This window comes from Melospiza georgiana, chromosome 10 (genome assembly GCF_028018845.1).
Source record: "Melospiza georgiana isolate bMelGeo1 chromosome 10, bMelGeo1.pri, whole genome shotgun sequence".
Classification (NCBI taxonomy): domain Eukaryota; kingdom Metazoa; phylum Chordata; class Aves; order Passeriformes; family Passerellidae; genus Melospiza; species Melospiza georgiana.
Window position 1 is genome coordinate 6,886,292 of NC_080439.1, and position 17,228 is coordinate 6,903,519.

The 17,228-nt window shown below is 41.4% G+C and overlaps 1 protein-coding gene across 5 annotated transcripts in view; it reads left to right on the top strand.

Moving 5' to 3' along the window:
- Positions 1–17,228, top strand: part of USP13 (ubiquitin specific peptidase 13) — a 50,148-nt gene that overhangs the window by 22,265 nt on the left and 10,655 nt on the right. For all 5 annotated transcript variants that reach the window (XR_009114897.1, XM_058031206.1, XM_058031207.1 and 2 more), the window contains exons 4-14: positions 42–163; positions 574–716; positions 917–1,101; positions 6,050–6,144; positions 7,744–7,931; positions 9,390–9,461; positions 9,734–9,827; positions 12,958–13,083; positions 14,998–15,151; positions 16,423–16,597; positions 16,977–17,065. Coding sequence is in view for 4 of the 5 variants with exons in the window: in XM_058031206.1 (XP_057887189.1) it covers positions 42–163; positions 574–716; positions 917–1,101; positions 6,050–6,144; positions 7,744–7,931; positions 9,390–9,461; positions 9,734–9,827; positions 12,958–13,083; positions 14,998–15,151; positions 16,423–16,597; positions 16,977–17,065 (1,443 nt within the window). In the remaining variant the exon portion in view is untranslated. The remainder of the gene's footprint in view (positions 1–41; positions 164–573; positions 717–916; positions 1,102–6,049; positions 6,145–7,743; positions 7,932–9,389; positions 9,462–9,733; positions 9,828–12,957; positions 13,084–14,997; positions 15,152–16,422; positions 16,598–16,976; positions 17,066–17,228) is intronic.

The window sequence follows — 17,228 nt, forward strand, 5'->3', positions numbered from 1 at the left end:
TCATGGGACAATCTCCTAACATTGCCCATCTTGTTTTCCAGATCTGGAGATAAGCAGTGATCTCAGCAGTGATGACTTTGAATATGAGGATGAAGCAAAACTTGTTATCTTTCCTGATCACTATGAAATCTCATTACCCAACATAGAAGAGCTACCAGCACTGGTCAGTGGGTGTGTGGAAGTGGTTGTAGGAATTGTCTCCTGTTTCCGTTTTTGTCCATATGGTGCCTTGTTTTCTTATGTGCACTGCTTGTTTGGACATAAAGATTATTGTTTACCAGCTATAATAGAGTCTCAGTCAATAAAAAAGTGATCTTTACATTTGTTTCTTCTATCTCCTATATTTCTTCCCTTATTATGGTGCCAGCTTGTCCCAGGGAAGCTCACATAGCACACATGCTTACTCTGCTGCTAAAATAATGACGACAGTCTAAAAGATTAGATGCATATTTGAGTATATAAATAGTCCTACTGATAAGCAGTTCTGTATGTGGTTAGCAATAGGCTGAATGCCAGGTTCTGTCCAGTCACTGAGTCGTGTCAGGCTTTGACTGACATCCATTTGTCTTCCAGGTGACGATAGCTTGTGATGCACTGCTCAGTGCAAAATCACCCTACAGGAAGCAGGAACCTGACTCCTGGGAAGAAGAGCTGCAGGCATCTAAACATGCTAAAACACTTGTGCAGTTAGACAATGGTGTTAGAATTCCCCCCAGGTGAGGGCAACAAGGTTTGTTCTCTATAGACTCTTTAATTCGGTCCAGGGTAGCTGAACTAAAGGCAGGAACTCAGCCCACAGTTCCCTTGCATGACTCTGGGTTGGGTGTGTGGGTTGGTTTGACCTGCCATCATGGGAGATACAGAGCTGGCTGCTGCCTTACAGACTGCTGCTGTTTCTCCCTGTTGTGTGTGGCAGTGGTTGGAAGTGCTCCCGGTGTGACCTGCGGGAGAACCTGTGGCTGAACCTGAGCGACGGCTCCGTGCTCTGCGGGAAGTGGTTCTTCGACGGCAGCGGGGGCAACGGGCACGCCGTGGAGCACTACAGGGACACGGGCTATCCCCTGGCAGTGAAGCTGGGAACCATCACTCCTGATGGAGCAGGTCAGCACGGGGCTTGTTCTGACATGAGGTGCCTCCTGTGCGTGAGGCTGACTGTGTGTCTGTTACCAGCTGGGTTTGTGCTTCTAGCGCAAGTGTTTGAGTGTGGAAGTGTAGCACATCTTGCCAAGAATATTTCTGGGATTCACATTCTCTGAACCTCAGAAAAAGAAAACACAATTCTTATCATTTGCTGTGCCTATGTTTGTGCAAAAGCAGAATGCAATATGGAGATTGTTTACCCAAAGTCATGGTGTTATGTTTCCTTGGCCGATCAGGGCCAAGAGAGTGTGTGTGTGTCAGGACTGTGGGCTGACATTCACGAGATTCTGTGAGGTGTGTGCAGGGTTGAATGCCTGGCAGATTCAGTTTTAGGTGTGTAGAATAATGTACTATAATAAAGTAATTAATTAGCCTTCTGATATCCATGGAGTCAAATGCATCATTCTCTCTCCCTCACCAATGTCAGAGTCGCCATTGATTTGCAATATGGAAGGAAACTCTGTGAGTCTGTGAATGTTGATCAGGGTTGAGGGGAGTCACACACTCTGAGAAAGCCCATACCTGTTTTATCTGCTCATTTTATATTTTCTATAAATATTTTGGAGTATTTGCATAATACTAGGCTAATAACATAAAAATAGTGTTAGTCTAAAACAACAGACTCTGGAGAAACAATATTTGTTAGTTCTGCTACATTTCCTAGGACAAATGGTTCATTTTTTTTGTAACAAAGAAACAACAGCAGGGTAATGAGCTTTTTAAACTTAAAAGTCTGTTTGTAACAGCATGTATGGGTTTTTTAATCATAGTGGAAACTCCTCTTTTTCCTTGTTGAACAAAATGTTGCTGAAACAGTCTAATGAACACTCATCTTCATGGGGCTGCTGTGATGCTCGTTTGGAAAATGTGTGATGATCTTGGGAGGGGAAAAAAGCTGTATCTGTATCCTTGTTTGCATATTCTCCAAGTGTGATGTTCTGCAGTGTTGCTGCAGAGGGGATTATGGTGTGTGAGGATTAGATGGAATAAAAACATGAAGAGCTGAAAAAGTCATAAGCAAAGAGATCTTTTGTTGCAGCTGCATGGAGAAGTAAAAATGGAAGAACACATAGCATGATTATATTTTGGCTTTAGTGCTTATGACTACAGAGATGAAAAATTGCTGTTTAGAGCAGCCCGTTTTTTAACAAGCATCAGTTAAGAGCTTTTCTAAGTTGTATTCAGTGTTGAGGAAAGGCAACTGTAGTCAGATTCAACCAGCTGTGCCACAAAAACACTAAGCAAAAACCATTTTTTTTCTTTCCCAGATGGAATCTTATTTCCTTGCATGAGCCTGGCCTTGGATGATTTCTATCCAAATCTCTGTTATTGAAGGTGTTTAGGATTTGCCCAGCTGTAGCTTTCAACTGCATCTACAAAACAAACAGCGTATTCTGTAATGCGTTTTTTTTTTCAGAATTTTTTCTTTTCTTTCCCATCTTTAGCAGCAAGAGTTTTTTCCTTATGGCTTCTGTCCTTGTGCCTCCCACTGATCAGCTGCTTCCTCTCTTATGTGGCCTTTGGGATAACAAAGGACAGGCTGTCATCCTTCCCTCTGAATGAGAGGCACCAGCTGTTCTCCACAGACCTTTGTTCTTCTGGATGATGTTTACTTGGTTTCCCTATAGAAAAGTCTTCCCTCCCCCAACCTTCCTTGTTCCTTCTCAGTAATTATTCTGTCTCTGATCTATATTTCTGTAGTAGTCATAACCCCTCAATGGGGCTGGGTGATGGATGAGCTTCAGGAAAGCTCATCTGTGGCTGATGGTGACACAAAATCTGTCTGGTTTTGCTTCCCTGGGTTAAAGGTGAAGGGGTGATGGTACAGGAGTAATAAGCACTAGTCCCTGTTCTGACATAATTTATTCCTTTTTCACAGCAGTAGGAAGGAGAAGGAGGTGGTGCCACTGTTCCACTGACACTCACCCCATGTGTACACAGAGTTCTTTGTTTTGCCCTGAGAAATCTGTGCTGTGTACACTGTGAAAGGTTCCTGAGGTTAGCCCCATTTTGTAGCACTCTGTCAGCAGCCACATCTGGGATCAGAGCAGACACTGAACCAAGCTTCTCCCCCACTCTTGTACCTTGGACAGGACACACCAGGGAGTCATAAATGTTGTTTTCCTCAGTAGGCTGAGCACTGGGCAGGCTGTGCTGCCTGCTGCCTCTCTGACAGTGCCACTGGATTTTATTTCCAGTCACTGTGAGGTTGTTTGTTTGGAAAGGATTGGGGCGTGGAATTGGGCACTGGCAGTGGCAAACCCCTTGTGATCAGTGCTTGAAGGAGCTGCTTTGTGGATGCTGATCTTAGCAGTTGTCAGATACTTTTGGGGGAATCCTGAGCCACTTCTTTCTTTAGGGACACTGTCACCAATGCCTGTTACCATCTAAGTAGGAAAGAGAGATATCTGAACAGTCAGAACAGGTGTAAATCTTGAGCTGTGGAAGACAATGAAGTCAAGTAGCATTGACACTTTTATTTTCTTAAAATAATAAGAATCATAAAGACTATTATCAGGAAAATACTATTATCAGGAAAAAAGTTTTCCACCCTGGGGATGGTTGGGTACTGGAAAAATCTCCCCAAGGAACTGGTTACAGCACCAAGCCTGAGTTCAAGATGTGTTTGGACAACGCTCTCAGGCCCATGGTGGGATTCTTTGTGCATCCTGCACAGGGTCAGGACTTGGACTGGATGATACTGATGGGTCCTCAGCATATTCTATGACTTTTTCTTGTTTAATATTCTGTGTTGCCTGTCTCAGATTTATCTTGGTGGGTTTTTTCCCCTCTTCCACTCCTCCCTTTTTCCTCTTTCTCACTCTAATGACACCAGGTTCTTGTGTGTCACATTTGCTGACTTGTCTGCATTCCTCCTCTACGAGTCTGGTATGACAGCATTGCACACCTGGGTTTGATTTTTGAAATGAGTGAATTCTGTCTTTTTCCCATGAATTTAAGCTACACAGCAGAAAGCACTGAAGTAAGGCATGAGCTGGGCTTGGGCATAATGTTAGACTCGTGCTCCACTCCTGCTGCTCTGGGCCAGTAGCCCCAGGTGATTTGCTCTCTGCAGTTGCCAGAGCAGAGGGAAAACAATATCCAAAGCTTCCACACTGCAGGCAGTCACCCAAGCTCTGTTGCTGTGTACTCTCACTCCATGAGGGGTTTGAACTTTTTGGATCCTCTGGCTGTGCTGTGACCTGAGCAGAATGCTATGGGAACGTTGTGATGCCATGTGTGTGGATGAACAGTCATGTCTTCTGGGTGCGTTTGCTACCACACAGTGGAATTCCAGCAGATGGGCAGCCACAGCCATGCACATGCCACAAAGGTCACAGGCACCAATGTTAGTGGGGCATCTGCTGGCTGGTCAGCAGCTGGCAGCACAGCTCAAAGCACAGCTCCCTGCTCAGAGAGGTTTTCCATAGGGCTGGTCAATGTTAAAAGTTAGTGTTTGAGTTCTTGGCTAACCTTCAGTCTATCATTTCAGTGGGGGTTTGGTACTAGCAGACCTCAAGGAGAGGTCTTTTGGGTTAAAAAGACCATTGCCTGTTGTTAAAGGGGTGGGCTGAGTCAGAGCCAGGGTCTGCAGCTGCCAGGAGAGGCCGGGGTGAGGAGCTTCCAGAAGTGATATTTGTGCTGTGAACAGCCTTCACTGTGCTCCTGCTATCTCCTCCTGAGTTTGCTTCTCTTCCTTTCTCCTGGCTGAGCTTTCTCTGCCAGCCTAGGTCTGTTCTGGTGGAGCAGGGTCACTGTGAGAAGCTGCTGGGCATGGAGGGAACGTGCCTGAGGGAAATGCAGGGAGGCTGGCACAGGGGTTCTGGATTTTGGTATGAGGAGACACCAAAGCAGTCATTGACCACAGAGGTAGAGACCTGATCAGAGAAAAGATGGAAAGCCTGTTCAAGTCTTACCAGTGCATCTCTTACAACTTCTAGCCTTGTATGATGCCTACAGCTTTACTGTAATTTGCTCATGTAGGTGAAACCTGCTCTGAACTCAGTGGCATTATAGGACTTGATGGGTAAACTCTAAAAAAGAATGGTTTTACTCTCATTTTTTTGTCCTTCTTTTGGATTTACTAAACTTGGTTTCATATTGAAAATATCATCATTAGGCATGCTGCTTCCCTTCACAATCTGAACTTTGCCCTGCCAGAATGTTTATGAGCTTTTCCTTAAGGCTATAAAGGTCTGTCATAGAGAACTGAAATCTAAATTTCCCATACAATAAAGCCAGACACCTCACTCAGAAAATCAGCCTTTCTCCCTATCCACAAGGTTAGATTAATCTTGGAAGTCCAGTCCAGTGGTATGTAATCAAAAAAACCCCTCCTTATTCTAACAAAGAATTTCTCTGTTCTTCCTGCATCTCTGTGTATAAAAGGCAAAAGTGAATTTCTTAAATTGTACTAAAAATTAAAATACTATTGCCAATAGTGAGTTGGTGTGATATATTCACAGCTTTCATGGGTCTGTCTGTATCTAGTAGCTCTACAAAAATTCATAATCTCTTGTTGTCATGTTCAAAATGTGGGCTGTCTTTGCATGCCCTGTTCCTTGATTTCCCTACAAATTGCTTATTTTGGGGAGAGGAAATGCTATAATCCCTATAAATGTTTTTAGATTTTAATGCTGTGGAGGCATATAATTTCTTTTGAGGAAAAGTGCTTGAGGTGATTGTGTTAAGATATTTACTGAGCTGTGTGTTTGTCTGTGCACTTCTCTGCTGGCCAGAACCAAACTTGGAGAACATGAACAAGGCATTGTATGTATGCAATATGAACAAGGAATATGAACAAGGCATTTCGTATGGGCAGCCCTGTGTTGAGAATGCAGTGTTGGTAAACAAGGAGAAGGGATCACATTGGATACTGGGGCTCACTGGTTTCTCTCTGCTTTTGCAGATGTGTACTCCTTTGATGAAGAGGAGCCGGTTTTAGATCCACATATAGCAAAACACTTGGCGCACTTTGGAATTGATATGCTGCAGATGCAAGTGGTAGGAAATCCATCTTTTATTTAGCTTGTTGTTCACTTCTTTGTTCACTTGGAGGTGGGAGAGAAACAGAAGAATGACACCTGTAGTTTATTTGTGATTCCTTCAGACTGTTACAACAGTATTCAGTTTTGTAAAGTTCAGCCAGCTAATTTGGGGGTTACTGTCAGAGTTCTGAGTAAATCTTTGCTCTCAAATCCAGAAACTGCCTTCTGAAAGAGGTACCTTGTGGTCTTTAGTTTACATTTTTCACTTTTCCTGTGTGATGTACTATTTGTCTTCAAGATGAAAAATCTCATTCAATTAGAGAAGAATGGCTGGAACATTTAATTACAGTGAGTGAAGGAAAGCCTACTGAATATGTAAACAGATACAATTCATAAGCAAAAATAAGCTAAGCAATGGATAAGTTAAAAAGTGGCTGAAAGTTATTTATGTAAATTTCAGTTTAGGTTTTGTCAATAAATACATTAGAAAATGAGAAGAATACATTCTCTCAAGTCTAGAAAACAGCATGGTCAAAGGTTTGACATGCTACAAAGGGACTGGGGAAGAAAGGATTCTCTGTGTGTATCTGTATTAGTAAAGAAGTGCTTTTAATAATTTGTGTTTTAGTGGATGTTGATTCCAGTTCTCTTTAAATGGTGTAGGAAATCAGAATAGGATATGCTTATAAAGGCAGGTGTGGTTTTTGTGGTTGTGTTGGTTTTTTGTTTGGTTTGGTTTGTTGTTTTTTGGTTTTATTTTTTTAACCCAAGCATATAACCTAGTATCATTACCTGGAGAACATGAAAATGTTAAAAAGGAAAAATCCTGCTACTGGTTAAGTGTATTTCATTGTCCAAGTGGTGAGAAAATTATATTAATTTAAATTATAGAGGAGAGTTAAACTGTGTTTTCTAAAGTCTTCATGATACTAATAATGATTTTGGTATACTAATGTCCTTGCCAGGATCATGGATAAAAAGTTTCTTTTATCCAAATCATTCTGGAAAGACTGTTTTACTCAGGAGCCTTCAAAACCTAGTCTTAGCTGTTGCAAAGGTTTCACCTCTGGTCTTTGGTCTGTCCAATTCTTTGAGAAGTGACAGAGCAGAGCCAGCAGTAAATGACACTGTGGTGACCTGCACCTACAGGCTGAAGGCTGAGTGTAAAGGGGAGAAACTTCAGTGTCACAAATTATTGGCTTTTACCTTTTGAAAGAAGGGAAGAGTTCTTGGATCTGCTGCTTTTCATGTGGTTTGTTTGTTACCAGCAGCTTCTACAGCAGCAGCTATTCCTGACCATTACAAATGGAATAGGAAACCTGAAAAGATGCAGTGTTTGATGCTGAGGCTGAGGTCACAGCCTGAGAGAAGTGAAGCTCCCAGCTGGGACTGGGGTCACGACTGGGAGCACTCAGTGCCAGTGGCTGTGCTAAAGAGCAAAGGTGTATTGGAGGAACAAACTGCTGGCTGTCTGACCCTCATCTTCCCCTACATGCAGGATTTGCCTCCCCTTGCCCATTGATTTGGCTCTTCATTTCTTGGAGTATAGCTCACAAAGTTGGCAGCAGCATATTTATGGCAGAAGAGACTAAGATGAAAATCTTGTTGCTTTCAGACAGACAACGGGCTAAGAGATAATGACATAAAGCCAAGAGTCTCAGAATGGGAAGTGATTCAGGAAGCTGGTGTGAAACTCAAGCCCATGTATGGCCCAGGATACACTGGCATGAAGAACCTGGGGAATAGCTGCTACCTCAATGCTGTCATGCAAGCCATTTTCAGCATCCCAGAGTTCCAGCGAGCGTAAGTAGCTCCAAAGTACCTCTTGTCACTAGCTGCTGCATTCATCAATTCGTTGTTTTTCTAAGAAAAGTGGTGGTTTAATTTTTGTCTTGCCTGCAAACGGGTCTCTTTCAGTCAGTCCAGTGACTGCTTGAAGGATTTAGTGGTTGTTTTGGTCTGTTCTGGAAAAGGCTGGAACACAAAACCCAATCTGCCTTCAAAATAAAAACAAACTGTCTCAACTTCAGTGATGGGAAATCATTTTCCACCTCAGATATTTGATGTCTAAGTCTCTGCTTTTTATCTACAGATGCACATACCTCTGCTTACCTGGGCATCATCAGTATCACATTAAGGGTTTTGTACTGGCCCATGCCAGGAGTCATTCTGTGTGATTTGTGCCAAAAACTGGCACAGACATGTTGATATTGATCCATGCTAGTGAAAAACACTGCACATGTTGCATGCAGGTCTGGCTAAGGGGGGAAGCTATCAGAGGCACATTTTAATTAAAATTTTAAAAAAATAGTGGCAAAAATTGTATAAATGTATTCCTCCACTGAATAATTAAGAGAGTAAAAGGACAAAAGCACAACAGAAAAATATGAAATACTCCCGGCTGGTCAAAGCTGAACACGTCATTCCAAGGAGAGAAGCCTTTTTATAAAGGACAGTCCATGGTTTGAAATAAAATTCAGAGTCCCCTTTCCTTCCAAAGCAGCACTAGTGTATGTGCTGGAAGTGAAGCTTTTAGATTTTGGAAAACCTCCCAGGTTTTCATGTTAGAAATTGCCTTGTGGAGAAGAAGAGGGAGAAAACTTGTGTTTATTTTCTTTGTTAGCCATATGGAGTACAGTCTACGGGTTCATTAAGTGCCAGCTCTTCTACCTCCACTATTGAAAAATATCAAAATGGACTTTATTAGGGAAGATAATTTTCCACAGCATGGTCCCAGGAGTTACCTGGAGGACTTACTGTCATCAAAATAGTGGAGATCTTTGATGAGAGAGGAACCAGCACCACGGCCATACCTACCCAGCCTGTTTTTTCCTGTGCTCACGGGCAGACATGCTCAGAGAGTGCTGCTGAGTGCTTCACTTTCCAACAGGCTGACTAGAGCAGTGTTTCCCTCAGTGTTATCAGAATTGTGAAACTCAATAGAAATGTACTTTTTACATATTCTTGTCCTAATACAAACCTGAATTTACTTGGTTATATTGGTTGGGAGTAAAAAGTACACTGGCTCTTAGCTCTGTGGTTTTGACCTACACCATCCTGCAGCTTTTGCAAGATTAAGGAATAGAATGTAAATTCCAGATGAACAACATAGCAATATTCTAGAAGCTTCCAAGTAAAGCCTCAATGTCCATTTCCTTATTTCTTTACTATTATTTTTGCATGACAGAAACACTAATTGAGGATAGATTGAATCATTAAGCTGCAGTATTTGACTGTTTCTGCTTTGTTCTTGCTGCCCAGGTATGTGGGAAACCTTCCACGAATATTTGACTACTCCCCTCTTGATCCAACACAAGATTTCAATACTCAGATGTAAGTGACATTTCTCAGTTATTTACTTGGTCAGGTTAAATAGAATCTAAATGATTTAATGGCAGAGCAAAAGAACATCTTTTCATGAGCTCAGAAGGGAGATATGGCACAGGGAGATTGAGATTTGACCACTTAGTTGCAATGATGGTAATGATGGTTCATCAAGGAGTCAAAAGCAGTAAGCTTCATTTTTTTTTTCCTTTTTGCTTGAAGTAAGTATTTGCTGTTTTCCTCACATATTTGTTTCCACCCCTCCACTTTCTTCCTTACAGGGCTAAACTGGGACACGGCCTCCTTTCAGGCCAGTACTCTAAGCCACCCATGAAATCTGAGCTCATTGAGCAGGTGATGAAAGAAGAACACAAGGTATTTGCCTGAGTTTGTAGAGCCACTGGTAACTAGGTAAAAGTGATATCCTGAGCAAAGGGAACAGGTGCTGGGCTTTGGGGAACACGTGTGGGTCCAGCATGGATGGGATGCTTAGCAAGGTGGAATGTGAAGATTACTAAGTCAGGGATAAATTAGTCAGGCACTATTTGTGCAGTGCATCAAAGCAAGCACTGGTTCTGCTGATAAAGTGCTCTGCTGCTCCAGTGATGAGTGCAAATGTTCACACAACTTGCAACCAATGTTTATCTTCTCTGAGGAACAACAACAACAAAAACAATGTTGTGCAGAGAGTCCTGGAAGGAAACTTCTAAACCCTCTTTAAATTACTGAAAGTATAAATAGCTAAAGAATTGTTTCCAGGGAGTGTCTGACAATACTCCACTTGGTTTCAGGAGAAGGTAATGCAAGGTTAGGTGGTGCTGAGGGCTTTGGAGGTGGAGGAGCCATGCAGAGCCACAAGAGTAATGCATGCTTCTGCCACTGAGGGATGGTGGTGGTTGCCAAAGAAACAGATATTTTCCTCTACCTTCATCTATCAATTATTGACATAGGAATTTCTCCTGAAATCAGAATGCCAATAAGATTTTGGACAGACAGAGCATCTGGTACAGAGTAGTTTGCATGACCTGGCAGTCATGTGTCTCCCAAGTAATTGCTTTGTACAGTGGCAATTCAATGTTTTGGAACAAGCAAATCCTGCTTGTTCCCATTAAATAAAGTTCAAGGCTAATCAACACTGGGGCAAAGGAATAGTGGGACAGATTTCAGCAAACTCCTTACATTGAGTTATGTGTACTCGCTGACCTGCTTTCCTAAACACATCCAGGATGTGACTGGAAAATATTGTGCTGGAAGTTCAGGGATCTGAACCCTTGGAATAAAGCTGCATCTCCTTGTTTAGCTCAGCAGCCACTATTAGATGAGATATTGAGAACTCTTTAATGACAGATGGGATGAAACTCTGTCAGGTTGCAGTAGGCTTCTACTGACATTTAACAGTACTTGTGTTCATTAGTTCAGTTTAATGAAGCTGAAGTTACATGCATGAAGCATCCTTATCAAGCAATTCAGAGCATATATTAGGATTTGAAACAGCTTTTACAGCTATTTTTGCTTGTTGTATTGATGATTTATTTACAGAAAAAAGTCAGATTTAGATATTTTCTCTATTCCTTCACTATTGGAATCCAAATCTATGTTTTTTTCAGGTTGAGGATGCTTTTTTTCCCTTTTGTTTGCTTAGCATTTTAGGCCTTAAATGTTTTGAAGTGCTTCTGCTTTGTGTCTATAATATCAATTATTCATTTAACTTTTATTCCTTTATTTTTTTTTCCCTTCTACATGCAAAGAAGTTCTCAGTCTTTTTGAGCCTTTGGATTTCATCCAAAGTTTTGGGGAGTTGTTGCCTGTAAAAGCATTCATATGAGATCTGCAGTGGTCCAGCACAATCTATATTTAGCTAAACTGTTTTGCAACTCTTGATGGGGAAAGCATGTCAGGTATTAAGTAAATATTCGTGGTGCTGTGGAGTTGAAATTTTTCACCACAGAAGTTTAGCCTGGAAATGGCAGCATTTTCCTTGGGCCCACTTTAGACTCTAAAGGGTCATCATCCAGGGCTTGATTTTCTGCTTTGAGCTTTAACATTTCTTCTGAGTTTAGATTTTTTTTCCCCCCACCTTTTATTGTCCTTGAGGTGAGATTGCAAGATTCAATCCTTTTTTCATGCAGACTGTCACTCATGGCATGCTCCTCTTCTTGCTGCTCGAGGGGCTGAGTACAAAGTGTACAGGTGGAAACAAGGCTTGGTTCCAAACTGAGTGCATTAAACAGCATTGTACAGCAGTGTGCCACATTCCTGCTTCTGGCACAGGAAGAAGTTGCAATGTGAGCTGCTTTATGCACTTATCTCCCCAGTCCCAGTTTGGATGAAAGGCAGTTGAGGACACTGAAGCAGTGCATAACCCAGGATGCAGAAATCCCCAGAGCATCTCTCTGTCCAAGCAATACAGAGACTCTGTCTCTTGATGGGAGCCTGTAGGGATCATCTTAGCCTGATGTGGTTGGTGGTCTACTGCCAAGAATTGAAAAAAGCATTTAAAAATGAGAATCTGCTTCTGATTTCAGTGGGTTTAAGAATACTGTACCCTGGTAAAACAAAGAAAAATAGTTTACTCTTCCACTGCGTATCTTATATGGCCTCCGTTTCATGCTGCTTTTTCTATTTTTATATTCATATGACAGTGCAAGTGTAGTAAGGAATGAAATTGGCTGAGTTTTTAACAGCCTCTGAGAGCTCCTAAAGGTTATACTTGTGCTTGGATTGTGCAGAAAATTATTTGGTTTCATGGAAGCTGAGGGCAAATCTCAGTAATAGATTCTGACCCGTTCAAAAATGTTATTTGACAAGCATAATAGCTAGTGTTGTCTTGAGGATCTGGAATGGTTGGAGAGGTTCTTAAAGTGGTATAAAGGATTAGAAAGTCAAAACCAGAACTGTCTTGGAAGCCAGAGATTTTCTAATTTAGGGCAGTTTGCTCAGATGTAACTGAATGGCCAAAGGCAGTAAATTATGGTTTTTCAACATGACCATCACCTGCAAATTGCAAATTCATGTCTGCTCTTAAAAACTCACCTGGGAGTGCATGCTGCACACATTAGATGTTCTCTGCTTGGTTCTGCACAGCTCTCTGGAAGGTTTTGTCCTGAGGAAAGCTGCCAGCTGATACACCAAAGTGCTTCAATGCTCTGGCACAGGGTTCTGAAAGCAATATCAAATGTTATATAACAATGTAGGCTTTCAGCCTTTCTGAAAATTACTAACCTTTAAAAACCTCTGGTAATCTCTTTAAAATGCCAATTGCCAAAGGACAGGTAGAGTGAGTTCTGCAGGAACTAAGCCATAAAACATATTCTAAAACCCCCTCAAATCTTGTTTCAGGACCCTTCCCATTTTTATTAAAATGGAAAAATAGGTGAAATGGAAGCTATAATTCTTCCAGTGCCAGAAACGGGCCATAGATAGATTTAGTGGAGTAACTTTGAGATATTTGGTTCATGATTGAATAAAAATCCCTTTTTAAATGGTTTTTCTCTCTTTCATTTAGCCTCAACACAATGGAATATCTCCTCGAATGTTCAAGGCTTTTATAAGTAAAGGCCACCCAGAATTTTCCTCTAATAGACAACAAGATGCCCAGGAATTTTTCCTACATCTGATAAATCTAGTAGAGGTGAGAAAACCTGAATTGCTACTTCTTTTTCTGGTTATATTAGACAATGAAGCCAAAACTGTTACATGAGTAGCTCATATTTTAGTTATATTACTTTTAGCCTTAGATATGTAGAAGGTGGGACTAATTACAATGTATTTTGTTTTAGAAACATTTGCTTTCTTAATTCTTCCTCTTCTTTGCTTCAGACTCTTACATGACCATGAGCAGGGCCAGTGGTGCTGCTAACAAATATAAAGAGGTCAAGCTTCAATGTACAGGCTATAAAATTCATAAATATGTGTGACCTTTTAAATTGCTGTTCCTGTTTATCATATTGAAGTGTGCCAGAGAATATCAATGAATTGGGTATTATGATTATTATTGTTATTGTTCCAAGTTCTTATAATTGTTGGGAGCAAATTAATTACCCTGTCCAGCTGTTTTACAAGTCCCAGCTGTATGTTACTGAATCGTGGGAGGAAGGATTCCCCTGCTGAAAGCAGAGTGGCTGTTTGTCAGTGGAATATTTCTGTATAAAGCTTTAGTTCCACCAAGCTCCAGCTCAGTGCTGTGTGTAAAGGAATCATACTGCGAATTTTAATGCTGTCTTTCTGAAAAGGAATTTACAGATACATGCAGTTTTGATGTAAAGCATTTCTTGTCTACCCTTCCTCCCTCGCTTCCCATTTTCCCCAAGAATCAAGGCTATTTATTCATGGGTTCAGTCTCTAGATGAAGTTACTCACATTTGTATGCATAATGTTCCACATCCCTAAATGCATGTACTGATTATAGGGTGGTTAGAAGAGACTTTTCTGTTTCTTGCCTGATAACAGGCATTAACATGAACAACAAAGAGGAGGTATATTATTTGCATGACATTCCCATCTGGATAATGAACTACAAGTTGCTTGTTCTGTTTCAGTGCATATTCAGAGCGGTAGGAGCAACTCTGTTTGCTGAGAGGATGCTCCATGTTATTTATCTGAGCTTTCTGTCTTTACTGTAACTTGCCACCTTCCTACCTTCTGCTCACCTTGACTCAGTCAGGTTCTTATATGTTCTCAGGAACAAACCCTGCAGGTTCTGTGTGTAGAAAGATGCTGCTGTGAGTGCAGAACTTGTGGATTTTGGTGGTTTTCTCTGTAGGAGACAGAGCTCTGCACACAGTCCAGTGTGAGCTGAGCTGCCAGATCAGTGTCTTTGTGCTTGCCTTAAAACAACCAGCAGATTGGATTTTCCGATCATTTTAGTGATCATCACATGTGGATTCTTTTGCTTCCTTTCCCTGCTAAGATTGAGATTAAATCATGAGATGGTATTTCTTGTTTGGACTCAGATGTTTATTAGTTCTTATTTATAGTCTTACAAGTTGTGAGCTTTACAGTACTTCCTTCTAAGGCAAAAGTGAAATTGTATCTTTTTCTCTACAAGGCTTTTTAAGGATAAGTTGTCTAATTAAGAAATGACACCTAAATTACTTTTACTTTTAAGCTTATAACTTACTAAAGTTATAAGCTTTTAAACTTATTACTAACATACTTTCTTTTATAACTAACTACTCATGCTCCACAATGCGGACTTTTTAATCTAATTAAAACCTTTCTTAAACCTATGGAGAAGAAGATGAAGAAGAAGTTAAAGAAAAAGGACTGGCTTCTGCTTTAAAACTTTCATTTTGCTTTATATATATTACTACATTCTAAAACCTTAAAATCTATGTTTTCTACCATGTGGTATTGCACACTTCTATCCAAACTCCACACTCATAATCTCAGTCCCATCATGCAATTTTGGAAGTTTCCTCTACGGCTTCAGGTCAAACGCAGTGTTCCCTTGGGGGTCAGTGTCTGTCAGCACAGCCAGTCTGAAATCCCCAGCAGCCAGGGTTCCAAGAGGCACAGGAGTGACCTGGTGTGCTGTTCCTTTCAGAGGAACCCCGTGGGCTCGGAGAACCCCAGCGATGTGTTCCGGTTCCTGGTGGAGGAGCGCACGCAGTGCTGCCAGTCCCGCAAGGTGCGCTACACCCACAGGGTGGACTACATCATGCAGCTCCCCGTGGCCATGGAGGCAGCCACCAACAAAGGTAACGGGGCAAACTGCTCTGCTCGACCCAGGCATGTGCCACTTTGTGCCCAGAGAGACCCCACCTGCGCTGAATCTCCTTCGTCCTGGACAGTGAAACAGTTTGTGAAAGCGTCTTCATTATGAAAATGAGCTGAACATACCAGCTAATTGATATCTTTTAAAAACACACACTCACAAAGAACAACCAAAACCAAAGCCCCAAATCTGCTTTCTGTTCTTTAGCAACAGAAAAATCTATTGTGGTAATAGAGAATAAGAGTATAAGGTAGCTTGTCATCTATAAATCTAAAATAACATTTGGATGTTCTGGGCTTTAGGGGAGGAGGCAAGGACCATGAAGTGTTGGATGTTTATTTAATAAGCAGGAGTGTTTTTCTCATGCCTGTGAAAAGCACCCTTGTTTTTAAAGGAGAAAATTGCCAAGGAGGCTTGAACACTTGGGAGCAGGAGGAAGGCACTGACAAGGTGTGGTTGCATCTGCAGTCAGTGGTGAAGAGCCTTGCAGAGTAACATAATAAATGCATGCTTGAGGTAGAAGTGAAGAGGGCATCACAGGAACATGAAGGGAGATGTGCCTCTGATTTCCTACATAATCTGAACATTTAAAGTATTTTAAACCATAAGGTTCTATTTTGATTGTTTGATGAGATCCTATGAAATACCACAAGGCAGAGAATTCTACCTACTTTTACCTAGCCTACAACTCCTTGCACTGGACAAGAAGTTTAGGAGAACTTTTCATTCTTTCTTCATCAGTTTCAGTGATGACTCTGTCACTTATAAAAGAACATGTTATTTCCAGGTAATGACTCAGGAGACAGATTAGTTTGTGAATTTACCATATGGCACTGCTCAGCTTACCAGTGTCAAGATATTTTCTAGATCATACATAATCCTGGCCTGTCTAAATAGTCAGATGACACAGATAGACAGCAATAACTTTCCAACTCAGATTGAGCTCTGATAAGGTGGGTGAGTGGCATTACTGTTCACATAGGATTCTGGCTGTCATGGCCAAGTTTTCATTGCCTGTGTCCTGGTATTTCCAGTTCTGTGCTTTTCCCATGAACAGAAACCTCAGAGATGTGGCTGTAAGTGTAGCTCCTGACCCCAATGCAGACAAAAAGATTTGATGTCTAGTTAAAAGTATGCAAAACTATTATTGCTAAGTAGGTTTTTGCATTTCTAAAACTTGCAGAAATAAGCCTGATGAGGAGCACATAACCATGACAATGTTCATTAGCTTCTAGTGTTGTGTGTATTTCTCAGATGAATTAATTGCCTATGAACTGAAGAGGAGAGAAGCAGAAGCTGCAAGGAGACCTCTGCCAGAGCTGGTCCGTGCCAAGATCCCATTTAGTGCTTGTCTGCAGGCCTTTTCTGAACCCAGCAATGTGGAGGACTTCTGGAGCAGTGCCCTTCAAGCAAAATCTGCTGGAGTTAAGTAAGTATGTGTCTGGCTGCCTGTTAAATACTGTGCTCTGTGCTTATCTTGTTACCTGGGCATGGTGCAAAGAGAAACACACAAATGGACAGTGAGCTCTGGCATCACATTAGTGTTGGGGCTCCTCAATGGGATGTGCAGATCCAGCCTTGCAAGAGTTGTAATGATGAACTGAGCAGGAAATTAATTGTTCTCAATGGTCAGAGTCCAAGAAGTGATTCAGTCTGGTTGTTGAGAACTTGAACTTTAAATGCTTGTAGGGTTGGATCCTTTGTGTCAAGCAGCAATAGCTCATTCAGTGTGCATGAGGTACTGGGATCTGTGCTGTTTTGGGTTCTGTTGCCTGATTTCAATGAATTCTGTTTCTTGTCCTTCCCAGGACTTCCCGCTTTGCTTCCTTTCCTGAGTACTTAGTGGTGCAGATAAAGAAATTCACCTTTGGCCTTGACTGGATACCCAAAAAGCTTGGTATGTGCTTGTTTTATTTACCTTTCTATCCCAGATAATTAATAAGATGTGCACACTGTAGTGAGGACCTGACTCAAGTAATAAGTTTGTACTGTGAAGGTCCTAATTGAATCTTTTTCCTTTTTACAATAAATTTAACCAATCCATCAGGTCTGTGGAGTTA